The 18829-nt window shown below is 39.1% G+C and overlaps 1 protein-coding gene across 1 annotated transcript in view; it reads left to right on the top strand.

Annotated features, from left to right (window-relative positions):
• The window catches only part of LOC126272441 (CWF19-like protein 1), a 159129-nt gene that overhangs the window by 112011 nt on the left and 28289 nt on the right, over positions 1 to 18829 (top strand). The window contains exons 8-10 of the mRNA XM_049975316.1: positions 7468 to 7588; positions 7679 to 7746; positions 7834 to 7951. Of these exons, the coding sequence (XP_049831273.1) occupies positions 7468 to 7588; positions 7679 to 7746; positions 7834 to 7951 (307 nt within the window). The remainder of the gene's footprint in view (positions 1 to 7467; positions 7589 to 7678; positions 7747 to 7833; positions 7952 to 18829) is intronic.

Raw genomic sequence — 18829 nt, 5'->3', positions numbered from 1 at the left:
CATCATCTCTACAACAATTAATATGCGCAGCACAAAATTAAACATGTAATAAACATTTAAAAACAAAAAAGTTGTCGTTGAATCATGGTTTGTGTGACAGTTGATGGAACTAGCAGTGGATGGGTCTGACTCTGAAGGTTTAGTGGTGAAAGCAGAAATTGGTTTCAGATTGTGAGTGCCATGTAGGTAACAGCAGATCAAAACTCAGTGTTACACAAAGGCTCGAAGAGTGTCTATTCGATAGCACTCTATTGTGTTATTGTTGTGTACCATATGGCTATGTGCAGAGCAATAAGTCACGTACATGTTAGATAGAGGTGTATGATAGGTGTTGCATCTGGATAGTAAGTTCTTCCCCCAAAAGATGCAACTTTTGCAACAGTTACTAACAGAGATCTGGAGGCATGTTGAAATTTCTGCCCACAGCTTCTGGAGATAATAAACAAACAAGTCAATTTTCTGAACTGTTTCGTGAAGTCTGAAAGGCACATTTTCAATTTTTGTGGACCATATTGTTTGTAGCTTTTGAGGATGATGCAAGCAATGCTGTCACAGTCACAGGAGATCATTCATTGTATTGTTGCTGTTTTTGCTTTATTTATCAGCATGTGATCTATTTCTGAAAAGGTGAAGGGGGAGAAGTGAGTGTTGGTATCCAAAGTGTGTGCCTGTCGCCAATAACTATCCAGTAGGTGAAACACAACATTCATATCAAACTGGAGGCCATAACAACTGTTTTCTTCAAAAAGTTTGTGTGTGTGTGTGTGTGTGTGTGTGTGTGTGTGTGAGAGAGAGAGAGAGAGAGAGAGAGAGAGAGAGAGAGAGAGAGAGAGAGAGAGAGAGAGAGTGCCTGCAGTCGTGCCAAAGATTGCATTGCAGCCAATGATGGACACATGACGAGCTTCATTTACAAAAATGTTATATATGTAATGAATGTAACAACGAAAATAGTCAATTTTTGATAACATAATGTTGTTCTTCTTCTTCAGTAGCACTACAGCCCTTGGTGAGCCTTGGCTTCTTCAAAGATTTTCCTTCACATTTCTCATTTGTTTGCTGCTCTTTTCCACCCCTGGACTCCCATACCGGTTAGATCCAGTATTACATTATCCATCCATCTTCTTCTAGGTCTCCCTTTTCACCTAGCTGAATGGATCACACCTTTCATCATTTTGTTTGGAATTCTATCCTTTGCCATTCTCTCCATGTGTTCTATCCATCGTGTTTGCCATGATTTCACAAATTTTATTATGATCCTACCTTGGAATAACACTTGTAATTCGGCATTGTAGTGTATTCTTCAACCTTCTTCCTCCCTTATTTGATCATAGATTTTGCATAGTATTTTCTGCTCAAATCTTCTTAGTGCATTTTTGTCATATTCTGTCAATGTCCATACCTCTGATCTGTATGCTCAAAAATGGTTCAAATGGCTCTGAGCACTATGGGACTTAACATCTATGGTCATCAGTCTCCTAGAACTTAGAACTACTTAAACCTAACTAACCTAAGGACAACACACAACACCCAGCCATCACGAGGCAGAGAAAATCCCTGACCCCGCTGGGAATCAAACCCGGGCACGGGAAACGAGAACGGTACCGTACGACCACGAGATGCGGGCTGATCTGTATGCGATTATTGGGTGGACTATGGAGTTATGTATTAACAGTTTTGTTTTTCTTGTAGCAAGACTATTTTTGAAAAGCTGCATATTTGCAAAGTAAGCTCTGTTTCCTACTTGTATCCTTTCCATTATAGCTTTTCCAATACTGTTATCATTTATTATTAGGGCTCACAAGTAGGTAAAAGAGGACACTCCTTTGAAGAATTTCCCATTGATGTTTTAAGTCTTTAGGGCTTCTTCTGGTGTCAGATTGTGACATTACCATATATTTTGTTTTGTTTTCAATTACTGTAAGGCCAATTTTTAAGGCTTCTGTGTCTATTGCCCGGTATGTTTCTTGGATTGTACTGATATTTCTTCCTACTATAGCAATGTCATCAGTGTATGCACATATATGGCTAGTTTTCATAAATATGTTCCCTCTTTTGTTGATTTTATTTACTGAAATATTCAGGGCTATATTGAATAGGAGAGTGGATAGACTATCACCTTCCTTCATGCCTTTATTAAAGTCAAAGCTTTCACGTGTTCTGCTAAGGACCTTTACTTTTGCTCTTGTCTCTGTCATTGTCATTCTGGTTAGTCTTATTAGTTTAGCATATATACCAACTTCTTCCAATACTCTGTATAGTTCTTGCTGGTTTATGCTGTCAAAGGCTTGTTTGAAGGTGATGGATAGGAAATGCAGATCTGTATCAGAAGAGAGATCATTCATCATATTGTTGCTATTATTGCCTTATTTATCAGCATGTGATCTGTTTCTGGAAAATGGAGGGTGGGGTATGGGAGAGAATACTGGTATCCCAAGTGTGTGCCTGCTGCCAGTAACTATCCAGCAGGTGAAATACAACATTCTTATCAAAGTGGAGGCCATAACAAAGTGGTCACATGGTGACCATCATTTACAAAAAAGTTCCATATGTAATGAATGTAACAATGAAGATAGTCAATTTCTGACAATAAAAAGTAATTGGAGAGTGTGACATCCCTTCCCTCCTTCTTCACTTGCTGGGAGGAGACGTGACGCGTAACAATGTTCGTCTCCTTCGGTATGACGTGGAACAGCACCTATAACTCTCATAAGAACACAACTCCTCATGTGGTTTGTAAATATTCTGTTATCTGTCCACAACAGTCTTGTGTGAACTGGTAAACTGCAACCATTTATTTTTATTTTTATGCCTGGTCAGTTCGTGATGAAATAAAATCTTGATTCTTGATTTCATCATTATGGTCATTTTGCACATCATACTTAGCGAGGATGAAATTTTGCTGTCTGCTATTCTGTTGCTATGTCAAGTTATTAACAATGGACCACTGTAACTCCAGGTGAAATACAACATTCTTATCAAAGTGGAAGCCATAACAAGTGGTCACATGGTGACCATCATTTACAAAAAAGTTCCATATGTAATGAATGTAACAATGAAGATAGTCAATTTCTGACAATAGAATGTATGTTGGAGTAAATGGATTTTTAATACACCGTAATACTGGTTTAAACTAACCAGTTTTCACTGTCCATTAATCATATACTCACTTACTCAATTAAAGTGTTTAACAAGTCAATCAACTTGCATTAATACACATTATATTGTCCATTTAATGAATTAGGCGATGTGTAAGATTTATCTTTTGACTCAGATTTTGTTGTTCTTTCTGTACTTAATTGTTTGTTCCTACAACATGCGCACACCGATATATCATTCAAGATTAACTTCTGTTCAGTTCAGTAATTGTGACGCTGATGACAACATTTGACTAATTGGCGTACTTGTCTTTCTTCGTTCCTTCACTTTATTGTGTCCTATTCATGACTATGAGTTGTTTTTCTGTCATTGATCCATTGCTCTCAAGGTTTGTAACTGTTTATCAATATGAAGGCTAGTCCGATAAACCAATATCACTCAGTTGAAGTCTAGCATTCATCTTACTATACCATCGCATTGAGAACGGTAAAGATTAACTTTCATCAGTCAAATGACTGAGCAATACTTCAGTCTCTACCTCTCAAATTATCAAACTTCCAAAACTGAAACAATCTAATAGCATTTGCGTCCAGACAACTATTGCAAAAGTACTCTAGAGCGGCTCAGGAGCAACTAACTAACTGAATATTTCCATATCCGAGTTGCATTGTAGTCGCATTGAATTTCCTTTTTGGCGTGGCTACAGCTCTCTTCCATGGTAAATGTTATCTTGAGTGAATTACTTCCTTGGATTTAACCTTTGTTCATATGATTTGGAATTTATTCTATGATAATCCTTTCCTTTTATCTCCCCTTTTTGTATGCTATTCTCAGTATTTGAATGATACAGGTGCTAATCAAAATATCACCAGTGTAGATTTTATCGTCAATAGTTGCCATCACTGTCAAGATGACTCACTTCCCTACTTTAAGTTTCCATAAAGTTTGTTAATTGGGGTTTTCTGTCCTTGGGGTGTTACAAGAGACAAAAAATTTACCCACCAAGTGGCGTCAGCAGAACACCACACACAGAAAAAGGTTTAACTTATGCAAGCTTTCAGAGCTAGTGGCTCTTTCTTCTGACAGAAGAGTTGAAGGGAAAGGAAGAGGGGTGAAGGAAAAGGACTGTAGAGGTTTAGGAAAAGGGGTATGGTTTGGAAGTCACCCTGAACTGCACATCAGGGGGGACTTAATGGATGGGATGAGAAGGAAAGACTGACTGTTGGGGACTACACCGGATGAGATTTGAAAACTGGAGAATTTAAATGTGGAAGACAGGGTAATAGGCAAGACAGAGATTACTACTAAAACATTGTACATGAGTTAATAAGAGTGAAAAGGTATGTGCATTGCATGTAACAGACTTGGGAGGGCGGGATGGCGAAAGGTAGACAGGTCAGAAAATGAGAGGTGTAGAAAACTAAAATGAAGTAAAGAAATGAATAGTTATTGTGCAGAAAAGCTGAGACATAAGGAATTAATGTGAAGTAAGACCAGGTGACTGCCGAGAACCAAGGACATGTGCTAGTGCTAGTTCCCATCTGGTGTCTGGGGAAGAATCTAGATGGTGCATGTGGTGAAACTGACAACAAGGTCACGACTGTCATGTTGTAGAACATGTTCTGCAACAGATTATTGTGTGTTGTCAGTACACACCCTCTGCCTATACCCATTCATCCAGACTGGAGCTAGGTGGAAGTCATGCCGATGTAAAAGTCCGACTTACTAAAATCATGACCTGAAACGAGATCCATTCTATCTGAGGTTTTGCCCACCATACCTAGAATAGCTTTTCATCACCCTCCAAATCTCTGCAATATTCTTGTCAGACCCTATGATCCTTCTGCACCCATCTCCCCACACCATGGCTTCTACCCTTGTGACCAACCCCACTGCAAGACTTGCCCTATGTACCCTCCTAACAACCCTGCAACTGGCAAAACACGTACTGTCAAAGGGAAAGCCACCTGTGAAACAACACATATCATATACCAGCTGTTATGCAAACGCTTTTCGGCCTTTTACATCGGCATGACTACCACACAGTTATCAGTTGGATGAATTGTCATATTCAGAGGGTGTAGATCGGAAACAGACAAGATCCTGTTGCAGAGAATACTCTGCAACATAAGTCATGACCTTGGTGCCTATTTTACCACATGCAATATCTGGATTCTTCCCACAGACACCAGTTTCTCAGAACTCCACATGTGGGAACTAGTGCTACAGTGTGTCCGTGGTTTTTGCCACATACCTGGCCTTAATTTATTTTAATTCCTTACATCTCAGCATTTCTTCACAGTAGCTACTCATTTCTTCACTCTTATTTTAAAAATTTTCTGACCTGTCTTATTTTTTGCCATCCCCCTCTCAATTCTGTTAAATACAATGCACTTAGCTGTTCACTCTTATTAACTCATGCACAATATTTTGTAGTAATCTCTGTCTTGCATATTACCGTTGTCTTCTTTTAAGCTCTATAGTTTTCAAATCTCGTCTGGTTGACTCCCCAACAATCAGTCTTTCCTTCTCATCCATCTGGTAAGTCTCCCCTGACTTGGGGTTCTGGGTGACTTTTCTGAACTGTACCAGTCCTCTTCCTTCACCCCTCTTCCTTCCCCTTGAATTCTTCTCCTGGAAAAAGGAGCCACTGGCTCCAAAAGCTTGCATAAGTTTAACCTTTTCCTGTGTGTGTGTGTTCTTCTGATGTTGCTTGGTGAGTATATTTTTATCTATCTATTTACATTATATGTAATGAATAGTATGAAGTGTTCCTTCAAACAATAGACATTAATAAAATATAGTTCTAATTGTTTATGTTTAAATATAATGTAGGTGAATTGTAGTATTAACTACTCAGCTTTAGCATGGAGTAGAAAGAAGTGACACATAAAGGAAAAATTAAGTTAAGTATAAAAATCTTTGACCACCCACGCACAGAAGGGCCAAGTTACTATAATTTTCTGGCAATGACTCCAGCTTCACAGAAGAATTTATCAATAAGTATTACCTAAAAACAAAGATGATGTGACTTACCAAACGAAAGTGCTGACATGTCGATAGACACACAAACAAACACAAACGTACACACAAAATTCAAGCTTTCGCAACCAACAGTTGCTTCATCAGGAAAGAGGGAAAGATGAAAGGATGTGGGTTTTAAGGGAGAGGGTAAGGAGCCATTCCAATCCTGGGAGTGGAAAGACTTACCTTAGGGGGGAAAGAGGACAGGTATACACTCGCGCACACACATACCTATCCATCCGCCCAAACTCTTTGCCTTTACAAATGTCTGCTTGTGTCTGTGTATGATGGGATGGATATGTGTGTGTGTGTGCACGAGTGTATACCTGTTCTCTTTTTCCCCCTAAGGTAAGTCTTTCCGCTCCCGGGATTGGAATGACTCCTTACCCTCTCCCTTAAAACCCACATCCTTGTGTCCTTCCCTCTCCTTCCCTCTTTCCTGATGAAGCAAATTTTGTGTATATGTTTGTGTTTGTTTGTGTGTCTATCAACATGCCACCACTTTCGTTTGGTAAGTTACGTCATCTTTGTTTTTAGATATATTTTTCCCACATGGAATGTTTCCCTCTGTTATATTCAATAAGTATTATAATATATAAGAACGTGTGTGTTGTTCTAAAAACAGATTATCATTCACTGATGATGTGAGTTGGTAGATATGGAATATCTGGAGAGATTTTGAATCTGGAACTTATTGACACTACTTTCAACATAGTGATACTCATGGTGTGCCAACAGTAGGCGAGTAACGAATTAACCTACTAAGAGACTCAGTTGTATTGATGACTTTTACAGACTAATTGCTGAATAGTCTGGCATTCTGCAGTAATACAAACTGTGTCAGTTTATAGTCTGATTTAAGTTAACATCTGGCATTTAAAGTCCAGAGTTGCAACAGTGTCACACCAAATATTGTCTGCCATGGTGATAGAAATTTGCTTCAGACTCTATCTTCTACAAAAATCACATAAAAAATTGAAATTCACATATTGTATAAATTCTTATAATGTCTCAAAGCACTTCAAAATATGTTCTTAATTTTAATTAAGGGAGGAGTTTTGTCTCTTCTGGAATTTTCATGTCCAGTGAAGTTCCTACTTTCAAACTGGCAGTACCAGTGCTTCTTGAAGTGGTATTACATGCCATTACTGCAGTTATCACTAATCAGAATTCAAAGATTCAGTATAGTTGCATTGGAATCTTGCTAAGGACATGCCCCTGTGGAAAGCAAATTGTCTATATGTTTGTACATATCTGAAATACTGAGCAGGAAAGAAAGGGAGTTGCATTTATACATGACATTTACAATTATTTTTCGTAATTTAATGTTTGGATTTTGTCTCACAGGAGAAGTCAAACCAGTACTTTTTCGACATGGATGCGCCAGAAGATCATGGCAGCCGCAAGAGAAAGTCAAGAGGTAGTGATGGGGGACCAGAACGAAAACAACCTCCTGTCTTTGATCAAGGTATGTTGTTAATTGTGATGGTAGTTCAGGGCAGTAGTTTGTGAAACTATGACAAATAAATTCTATGATTACACACTCATGTTATTACAGGTACTTGCTGGTTTTGCTTAGCCAGTCCAGAAGTTGAGAAGCATCTTGTGATTAGTATTGGCACAGAGGTAATCAAGCCCTAACCATAGTTATTGTTTGTACACAGTTAGTTATAATAGAGTTTAGTGCAGTGTGCAGATGTTAATTCTTTTCAGGCTTATCTGGCATTGGCCAAAGGAGGTCTTGTTGCTGATCACCTGTTGATTCTTCCAATTGGCCATCATCAGTCTCTTGCAAGCTTGCCGGAATCTGTGGCAAAGGAAATTAAGAAGTATCCTTTTCATCATCACATTCCTCTGGTTGTGAACAATATTAATTTTCTAATAAATGTGTAACGTCTCTCACTGAATTAGTAATACTTTATTTTATGGCCTATAAGACACTTTTTTTTATTGCAAAAATTGTTTCCAGTATTGAACTTGAATTGAAGGTGATTTGTGTTATTGGTAACAATGCAATATGTTTGTTAGTAGCTAGTTGTGCAATGGAAAAACATTAAATGTATTCAAATGATGCAGGTTATAAATTGAAAGTAATAGCATATGCAGAAGAGCACGTAAACAGTAGCTGAGCGGCATTTTGGCCCTCCACCAACAGAAAAAATCATTCACAATTGGTGGGCTAGTAAAGAAGAACTGAAAAAATGAGGAAGACTAAATGTGCAAATAGAGAACTGAATGCAAGATGGCCATAACTAGGTGGTGCCCTATTGAAATGGATTCACGGACACTGTCAAAATGGTGTGGAAATTAATACAAAAATGATTCAAATTCATGCTTGTAAGCTAGTGCCACAGTTGGAACTTAACACAGCTTTATGCAGTGTATTGGCCTTAGCATGTGAACCAAAACCAAAATATCTCAGAAAATGCCACAAGATTATGAAGAGAGAATTTTTTTCTGTATTGCTTTATTATTCAGCATCAAAAGAAACTGTTATGGAACTAAGCCAAATAGCGAATATGGATGATACTTCTCGGACATTTGATGTGCCGAGTAACAGAATTGTTGCCATGAAAGGTGCTAAAAGTCAACTATAAAAACAAGTGGACATGAAAAAATGCACTACATTGTTGTCAGTTCATGTTGTGCTGACAGTACTAAATGTAATCCAGTGATCATTTTTGTGCAGTCCTAAAGCATCAACTGTACACCGAACAGTGCAGCTATGCGAAACATCAAGAAGGCATTGAGATGTGCACCAGTGGATGGAGTGGGTAGCACCACAACTCCAGGAAGACAGAGTTCAGCACCCTCTGTCAACACTGATTAACCAGCTGCCAATTGCTGGTTGGCCCCAATTTGGTTTCAGGCTTCGAGAGCATCAGTACTGAGTAGGAAGACCTTGCTCAGCCAATGTTCTCTGAGTAGAAATAGAGAGTAAAGTACTTGCATGTAGCAGGCACAGAAAGTTAAGTTTCTTTCATTTTTAGAAATAAAGTGTCCAATTAATCTTCAAGTGTTATGTACAGATCTATTTGGATTCATGCCAGTGGGCATAGCAATTTTTCTTCTTCCTTGTTTGTGTCTGTGCTGACTCCCACATTAGATGACACAACAATTTTCAAGAGCAAAACAATGCCAAAACTTTCTGAAATACTGCCAGGGGTTGTTGGTCAAGTATGGGACAAGGATTGGATGGACGAGGCTGGTACGAAATTGTAGATTAACAAAGTGTGGAAGAGTAGGAAAGGTGCTATATTGAAGAAGAGTTCTCTTCTTGTGCTTGATCACTGTAGCAGTCATTTGAAAAATTCTGTGAGACAGGAAAATAGAGAGGTTGCTGTTATTCCAGGAGGGCTGACTTCACAATTACAGCCTCTTGATGTCTTGATAAATACGCCGTTTAGAGTGTATGTGAGAGAGGAATGGAACATATGGGTGATGGATGAAACCCAGCATGAATTCATACCCAAGGCAGCTTTAAAATAACCTAACACCAAACAAGTGTGTCAGTGATAAAACAGTCATGGTCTAGAGTGAGAAAAAGCATTTTTGTTAAATCTTTCAGGAAGTGCAGCATAAGTAACATTCTAAATGACAGTGAAGACCATGTTATACATGAAGAGGACGACGATGATGATGATGATGAGGAGGAGGAGGAGGAGGAAGAAAAAGATTACATTTTTTCAGGGATTTTAAAGATAAGTTTGATTTTATAAACGAAGAAGTCTTTTATTATCTGGATTTCCCATCTAATAATAAAAATAGTAAAATTATTAAAAAAATTATTCGTAGAAATATGGTCCATAGCGTCTTATAGTCTGTAAAATACAGTATACTTATTTCTTCTAATGGGCTTTACATGGCATGCACTTGTTCCCATTAATAAAGAAATTTACATTCTGTGGTATAAACACAAGAAGGAAAAAAATCAGTTCTTACCAGATATAAAAGATGTGGCATAGTTGATAGAAAAATTTGTTTAAATGTCATACTTTCTAATAATTATGTAATATAATTATTATTTTTGTTGTTTCTACTATTATTGTTCATCTATTAATCAGCACCTCCCCCCCCCTCCCCCCCATGAAACATGGACCTTGTCGTTGGTGGGAAGGATTGCGTGCCTCAACGATACAGATAGCCGTATCGTACGTGCAACCACAGCGGAGGGGTATCTGTTGAGAGGCCAGACAAACGTGTGGTTCCTGAAGAGGGGCAGCAGCCTTTTCAGTAGTTGCAGGGGCAACAGTCTGGATGATTGACTGATCTAACCAAAATGGCCTTGCTGTTCTGGTACTGCGAACGGCTGAAAGGAAGGGGAAACTACAGCCGTAATTTTTCCCGAGGGCATGCAGCTTTACTGTATGATTAAATGATGATGGCGTCCTCTTGGGTAAAAAATTCCGGAGGTAAAATGGTTCCCCATTCGGATCTCCGGGCGGGGACTACTCAAGAGGACGTCATTATGAGGAGAAAGAAAACCGGTGTTCCACGGATCGGAGTGTGGAATGTCAGATTCCTTAATCGGGCAGGTAGGTTAGAAATCTAAAAAGGGAAATGGACAGGTTAAAGTTAGATGTAGTGGGAATTAGTGAAGTTTGGTGGCAGGAGGAACAAGACAGGGTTATAAATACAAAATCAAATAGGGGTAATGCAGGAGTAGGTTCAAAAATGAATAAAAAAAATAGGAGTGTGGGTAAGCTACTACAAACAGCATAGTGAACGTATTATAGTGGCCAAGATAGACACGAAGCCCATGCCTACTACAGTAGTACAAGTTTATATGCCAACTAGCTCTGCAAATTGAAGAAATGTATGCTGCAATAAAAGAAATTATTCAGGTAGTGGAGGGAGATGAAAATTTAATAGCCATAGGTGACTGGAATTCGACAGTAGGAAAAGGGAGTGAAGGAAACATAGTAGGTGAATATGGATTGGGGCTAAAAAATGAAAGAGGAAGCCTTCTGGTTGAATTTTGCACAGAGCATAACGTAATCGTAGCTAATACTTGATTCAAGAATCATGAAAAAAGGTTGTATACATGGAAGAATCCTGGAGATACTATAAGGTATCAGATAGATTATATAATGGTAAGACAGAGATTTAGGAACCAGGTTTTAAATTGTAGGACAATTCCAGGGGCAGATGTGGACTCTGACCACAATTTATTGGTTATGACCTGTAGATTAAAACTGAAGAAACTGCAAAAAGGTGGGAATTTAAGGAGATGGGACATGGATAAACTAAAAGAACCAGAGGTTGTACAGAGTTTCAGGAAGAGCATAAGGGAGCAATTGACAGGAACTGGGGAAAGAAATACAGTAGAAGAAGAATGGGTAGCTTTGAGGGATGAAGTAGTGAAGGCAGCAGAGGATCAAGTAGGTAAAAAGATGAGAGCTAGTAGAAATCCTTGGGTAACAGAAGAAATATTGAATTTAATTGATGAAAGGAGAAAATATAAAAATGCAGTAAATGAAGCAGACAAAAAGGAATACAAACGTCTCAAAAATGAGATCAACAGGAAGTGCAAAATGGCTAAGCAGGGATGGCTAGAGGACAAATGTAAGGACGTAGAGGCTTATCTCGCTAGGGGTAAGATAGATACTGCCTACAGGAAAATTAAAGACCCCCCCCCCCATGAACCATGGACCTTGCCGTTGGTGGGGAGGCTTGCGTGCCTCAGCGATACAGATGGCCGTACCGTAGGTGCAACCACAACGGAGGGGTATCTGTTGAGAGGCCAGACAAACGTGTGGTTCCTGAAGAGGGGCAGCAGCCTTTTCAGTAGTTGCAGGGGCAACAGTCTGGATGATTGACTGATCTGGCCTTGCAACATTAACCAAAACGGCCTTGCTGTGCTGGTACTGCGAACGGCTGAAAGCAAGGGGAAACTACAGCCGTAATTTTTCCCGAGGACATGCAGCTTTACTGTATGATTAAATGATGATGGCATCCTCTTGGGTAAAATATTCCGGAGGTAAAATAGTCCCCCATTCGGATCTCCGGGCGGGGACTACTCAGGAGGATGTCGTTATCAGGAGAAAGAAAACTGGCATTCTACGGATCGGAGCGTGGAATGTCAGATCCCTTAATCGGGCAGGTAGGTTAGAAAATTTAAAAAGGGAAATGGATAGGTTAAAGTTAGATATAGTGGGAATTAGTGAGGTTCGGTGGCAGGAGGAACAAGACTTCTGGTCAGGTGACTACAGGGTTATAAACACAAAATCAAATAGGGGTAATGCAGGAGTAGGTTTAATAATGAATAGGAAAATAGGAATGCGGGTAAGCTACTACAAACAGCATAGTGAACGCATTATTGTGGCCAAGATAGATACGAAGCCCACACCTATTACAGTAGTACAAGTTTATATGCCAACTAGCTCTGCAGATGATGAAGAAATTGAAGATATGTACGATGAAATAAAAGAAATTATTCAGATAGTGAAGGGAGACGAAAATTTAATAGTAATGAGTGACTGGAATTCGAGTGTAGGAAAACGGAGAGAAGGAAACATAGTAGGTGAATATGGATTGGGGCTAAGAAATGAAAGAGGAAGCCGCCTAGTAGAATTTTGCACAGAGCACAACTTGATCATAGCTAACACTTGGTTTAAGAATCATGAAAGAAGGTTGTATACGTGGAAGAACCCTGGAGATACTAAAAGGTATCAGATAGATTATATAATGGTAAGACAGAGATTTAGGAACCAGGTTTTAAGTTGTAAGACATTTCCAGGGGCAGATGTGGACTCTGACCACAATCTATTGGTTATGACCTGTAGATTAAAACTGAAGAAACTGCAAAAATGTGAGAAATTAAGGAGATGGGACCTGGATAAACTGAAAGAACCAGAGGTTGTACAGAGTTTCAGAGAGAGCATAAGGGAACAATTGACAGGAATAGGGGAAAGAAATACAGTAGAAGAAGAATGGGTAGCTCTGAGGGATGTAGTAGTGAAGGCAGCAGAGGATAAAGTAGGTACAAAGACGAGGGCTGCTAGAAATCCTTGGGTAACAGAAGAAATATTGGATTTAATTGATGAAAGGAGAAAATATAAAAATGCAGTAAATGAAGCAGGCAAAAAGGAATACAAACGTCTCAAAAATGAGATCGACAGGAAGTGCAAAATGGCTAAACAGGGATGGCTAGAGGACAAATGTAAGGATGTAGAAGCTTATCTCACTAGGGGTAAGATAGATACTGCCTACAGGAAAATTAGAGAGACCTTTGGAGAGAAGAGAACCACGTGTATGAATATCAAGAGCTCAGATGGCAGCCCAGTTCTAAGCAAAGAAGGGAAGGCAGAAAGGTGGAAGGAGTATATAGAAGGCTTATACAAGGGCGATGTACTTGAGGACAATATTATGGAAATAGAAGAGGATGTAGATGAAGACGAAATGGGAGATACGATACTGCGTGAAGAGTTTGACAGAGCACTGAAAGACCTGAGTCGAAACAAGGCCCCCGGAGTAGACAACATTCCATTAGAACTACTGACGGCCTTGGGAGAGCCAGTCATGACAAAACTCTACCAGCTGGTGAGAAAGATGTATGAGACAGGCGAAATACCCTCAGACTTCAAGAAGAATATAATAATTCCAATCCCAAAGAAAGCAGGTGCTGACAGATGTGAAAATTACCGAACTATCAGTTTAATAAGCCACGGCTGCAAAATACTAACGCGAATTCTTTACAGACGAATGGAAAAACTGGTAGATGCAGACCTCGGGGAGGATCAGTTTGGATTCCGTCGAAATGTTGGAACACGTGAGGCAATACTGACCTTACGACTTATCTTAGAAGAAAGATTAAGAAAAGGCAAACCTACGTTTCTAGCATTTGTAGACTTAGAGAAAGCTTTTGACAATGTTGACTGGAATACTCTTTTTCAAATTCTAAAGGTGGCAGGGGTAAAATACAGGGAGCGAAAGGCTATTTATAATTTGTACAGAAACCAGATGGCAGTAATAAGAGTCGAGGGGCACGAAAGGGAAGCAGTGGTTGGGAAAGGAGTGAGACAGGGTTGTAGCCTCTCCCCGATGTTATTCAATCTGTATATTGAGCAAGCAGTAAAGGAAACAAAAGAAAAATTTGGAGTAGGTATTAAAATTCATGGAGACGAAGTAAAAACTTTGAGGTTCGCCGATGACATTGTAATTCTGTCAGAGACGGCAAAGGACTTGGAAGAGCAGTTGAACGGAATGGACAGTGTCTTGAAAGGAGGATATAAGATGAACATTAACAAAAGCAAAACGAGGATAATGGAATGTAGTCAAATTAAATCGGGTGATGCTGAGGGAATTAGATTAGGAAATGAGACACTTAAAGTAGTAAAGGAGTTTTGCTATTTAGGAAGTAAAATAACTGATGATGGTCGAAGTAGAGAGGATATAAAATGTAGACTGGCAATGGCAAGGAAAGCGTTTCTGAAGAAGAGAAATTTGTTAACATCGAATATAGATTTATGTATCAGGAAGTCGTTTCTGAAAGTATTTGTTTGGAGTGTAGCCATGTATGGAAGTGAAACATGGACGATAACTAGTTTGGACAAGAAGAGAATAGAAGCTTTCGAAATGTGGTGCTACAGAAGAATACTGAAGATAAGGTGGATAGATCACGTAACTAATGAGGAGGTATTGAATAGGATTGGGGAGAAGAGAAGTTTGTGGCACAACTTGACTAGAAGAAGGGATCGGTTGGTAGGACATGTTTTGAGGCATCAAGGGATCACAAATTTAGCATTGGAGGGCAGCGTGGAGGGTAAAAATCGTAGAGGGAGACCGAGAGATGAGTACACTAAGCAGATTCAGAAGGATGTAGGTTGCAGTAGGTACTGGGAGATGAAGAAGCTTGCACAGGATAGAGTAGCATGGAGAGCTGCATCAAACCAGTCTCAGGACTGAAGACAACAACAACAGGAGAAAGGAGAATATCAAGAGCTTTGATGGAAACCCAGTTCTTAGCAAAGAAGGGAAAGCAGAAAGGTGGAAGGAGTATATAGAAGGTCTATACAAGGGCTATGTTCTTGAGGACAATATTATGGAAATGGAAGAGGATGTAGATGAAGATGAAATGGGAGATATGATACTGTGTGAAGAGTTTGACACAGCACTTAAAGACCTGAGTCAAAACAAGGCCCTCGGAGTAGACAACATTCCATTAGAACTACTGACAGCCTTGGGAGAGCCAGTCCTGACAAAACTCTACCATCTGGTGAAAAAGATGTATGAGACAGTCGAAATACCCTCAGACTTCAAGAAGAATATAATAATTTCAATCCCAAAGAAAGCAGGTGTTGACAGATGTGAAAATTACTGAACTATCGGTTTAATAAGTCACAGATGCAAAATACTAACGCGAATTCTTTACAGACGAATGGAAAAACTAGTAGAAGCCGACCTCGGGGAAGATCAATTTGGATTCCGTAGAAATGTTGGAACACGTGAGGGAATACTGACCCTATGACTTTTCTTAGAAGAAAGATTAAGGAAAGACAAACCTATGTTTCTAGCATTTGTAGACTTTAGAGAAAGCTTTTGTCAATGTTGATTGGAATACTCTCTTACAAATTCTGAAGGTGGCAGGGCTAAAATACAGGGAGCAAAAGGCTATTTACAATTTCTACAGAAACCAGATGGCAGTTATAAGAGTCGAGGGGTATGAAAGGGAAGCAGTGGTTGGGAAGGGAGTGAGACAGTGTTGTAGCCTATCCCCGATGTTATTCAATCTGTATATTGAACAAGCAATAAAGGAAACAAAAGAAAAGTTTGGAGTAGGTATTAAAATCCATGGAGAATAAATAAAAACTTTGATGTTCGCCGATGACATTGTAATTCTGTCAGAGACAGCAAAGGGCTTGGAAGAGCAGTTGAACAGAATGGACAGTGTCTTGAAAGCGGGGTATAAGATGAACATCAACAAAAGCAAAACGAGGATAATGGAATGTAGTCTAACTAAGTCGGGTGATGCTGAGGGAATTAGATTAGGAAATGAGACACTTAAAGAAGTAAAGGAGTTTTGCTGTTTGGGGAGCAAAATAACTGATGATGGTCGAAGTAGAGAGGATATAAAATGTAGACTGGCAATGGCAAGGAAAGCATTTCTGAAGAAGAAAAATTTGTTAACATCGAATATAGATTTAAATGTCAGGAAGTCGTTTTTGCAAGTATTTGTATTAAGTGTAGCCATGTATGGAAGTGAAACGTGGACGATAAATAGTTTAGACAAGAAGAGAATAGAAGCTTTCGAAATGTGGTGCTACAGAAGAATGCTGAAGATTAGATGAGTAGATCACATAACTAATGAGAAGGTATTGAATATAATTGGGGAGAAGTGGAGCTTGTGGCACAACTTGACTAGAAGGGATCAGTTGGTAGGACATGTTCTGAGACATCGAGGGATCACCAATTTAGTATTGGAGGCCAGTGTGGAGGGTAAAAATCGTAGAGGGAGACCAAGAGATGAATACACTAAGCAGATTCAGAAGAATGTAGGCTGCAGTAGGTACTGGGAGATGAAGAAGCTTGCACAGGATAGAGTAGCATGGAGAGCTGCATCAAACCAGTCTCAGGATTGAAGACAACAACAACAACAACATTAATCAGCAAAGCTACCAGATGACAGTACTATGTGATTACAGCAAGAAGCAGAGAAAGCACTAGAATACATTCCACTTCTCTTACATGTGGAGTACTATTACATGCTATAGGTCTGCACACACCTTTGAATGAATTTTCCATTTAGAAGAAGAACAGAAACAATATGTATAATATGGGTCACCTTCGCTGCTTACAGTACTTCGCTGGCAGTATTTGTAAAAATATGTTCCCCATTGATGTTGCTATTTTACACAGCTGTGTCTGTTGATTTGCTGTAAGCTGTTTCAGTCACAGATGAGAATGCTAACTCTTTGTTTAAATCTATACCAACTTATTTTATTACATTTTTCAGTCTCCACATCTCACCCACTGTCTGTCCTCCAGTAGTCGTCACACACTTTTTTGCTGTGGTACACAGCATTTATAGTCTTCTAATGGCTCAACAGTAAAAGCTAATGTCACAGCAATAAAAGCAAATTTACCGTATGGTCTAGTGGTTAGCATTTCTGGTTAGTAATGGTGAGGTCCTAGGTGTGATTTTCAATGACACTTCAACTTCTTCTGTGGTGGACAGTCTGGAAGGAGATCCACCAGCCTTGTGTGGTGATAGGGAGATGCATTGTGTTGGTAACGGCAAGGCGCTAGATCACAATAACAATAAATATTCAGTTTAATAAACTGTAGTTAATTTATTCAAACAACCACACAATTTGTAACTGAAAAGTGCCAGTGGAGGGCAACATAAGAAAACAGTTAAGGTCAAAATCCAAAGACACTACACTGAACAGAAGCAAGTATACAGTTAAAAAAAATTAATCTCAGTTCCAAGGAACCCCCAGAGGCTCAATTTGTAAACTGGACCACAGTAATAGTAACATAGTCGCTTTAACAAATTACAAGGATTATTCAAAATAATTCCCGCAAGAAAACAATCTCTCTTCCACATTAATAAATGCTTCACAATGTATCAGAAAATGTAACTTGAATTTTGTTTGTTGCACAGAGCACTAAGTCAGTTTACTTATGTCTCAATGTACTTTAACATCCCCCCATAAGTGGTATGCACACAATATCTGAAACTGAAATTCCCACTGAAGCAGCAATGTACATCAAAATAAGTTACCTTTGGTAGAACTATTAGCAAGTTATACTTCCATTTAGCACACTCCACCGATGGGATCAAGTAAAAATACATGGTCCCCACACAGTGAAGAAACACAAAAGTAAAATATTATTACTCAGGCTGCAAGAGATAACTAAACATTCTATCAAACAATGTTCAGAGCAGTGTTCCCTCTAGAACAATTTGGGTTATATTTGCATAGTATTCTGAGCCAACTAGTCTAGCAAGTCAAGAGGCATCAAATAAGATGATCTCATTTAACTTGTCTCTGTAATAAATTAATCATGTTCTGTATGCATCATTTTGGCAAAAGTAACTTCAGTCAAGTCAGTCACATCGATCCTACAAATAATACGACATGAACTGCTCCCTTTCCTGTGCAACTAGTATTTATGAGGAAGGCAGAAATTAACTTAACCAAACAGTTGCTCTAACTTGACCTACTTAACAGGAATTTTGTTTTCCTTCTTCCTTTTTAAACATGGGTAGAAGGACACCCAACGATCAACAATGTTCCAAAGATTTCAAACAGCATAAGGTTAATGCTATGCTGGATGGTTGTTGGAAGCTTACAACAACATTCAAGCTCCCTAGGCATGCGACTAAACTAGTGCCAACCAGTGAATAATTTTCAAGGAAAGGTAACATACTCAAATAACTTGATTATGGTTCAAACACAGAATCAGTAATTCTGGGTGGGCAACATTACATAGACTAGTACAGTTTTAAACCTTAACTCTATGGGTCTTGATTTTAAAGAGTACCAGAATAAACAAGTCGTTATGAGTGGATGGCGTAACATACTTACACAATAAAAAAGTCATGGGACTCCTAATATCATGTCAGACCACCTCTTGCCTGGCGCAGTGCAGGAACTCAATACGGCATTGACTCAACAAGTCATCGTAAGTCCATTGCATAAATTTGAACCATCCATAATTGCAAAAGTGTTGTCAGTGCAGCATTTTGTGCAGGAAACAACCT

This window comes from Schistocerca gregaria, chromosome 5 (genome assembly GCF_023897955.1).
Source record: "Schistocerca gregaria isolate iqSchGreg1 chromosome 5, iqSchGreg1.2, whole genome shotgun sequence".
In the NCBI taxonomy this organism is placed as follows: domain Eukaryota; kingdom Metazoa; phylum Arthropoda; class Insecta; order Orthoptera; family Acrididae; genus Schistocerca; species Schistocerca gregaria.
This window is presented reverse-complemented; position numbering and strand designations above follow the sequence as displayed.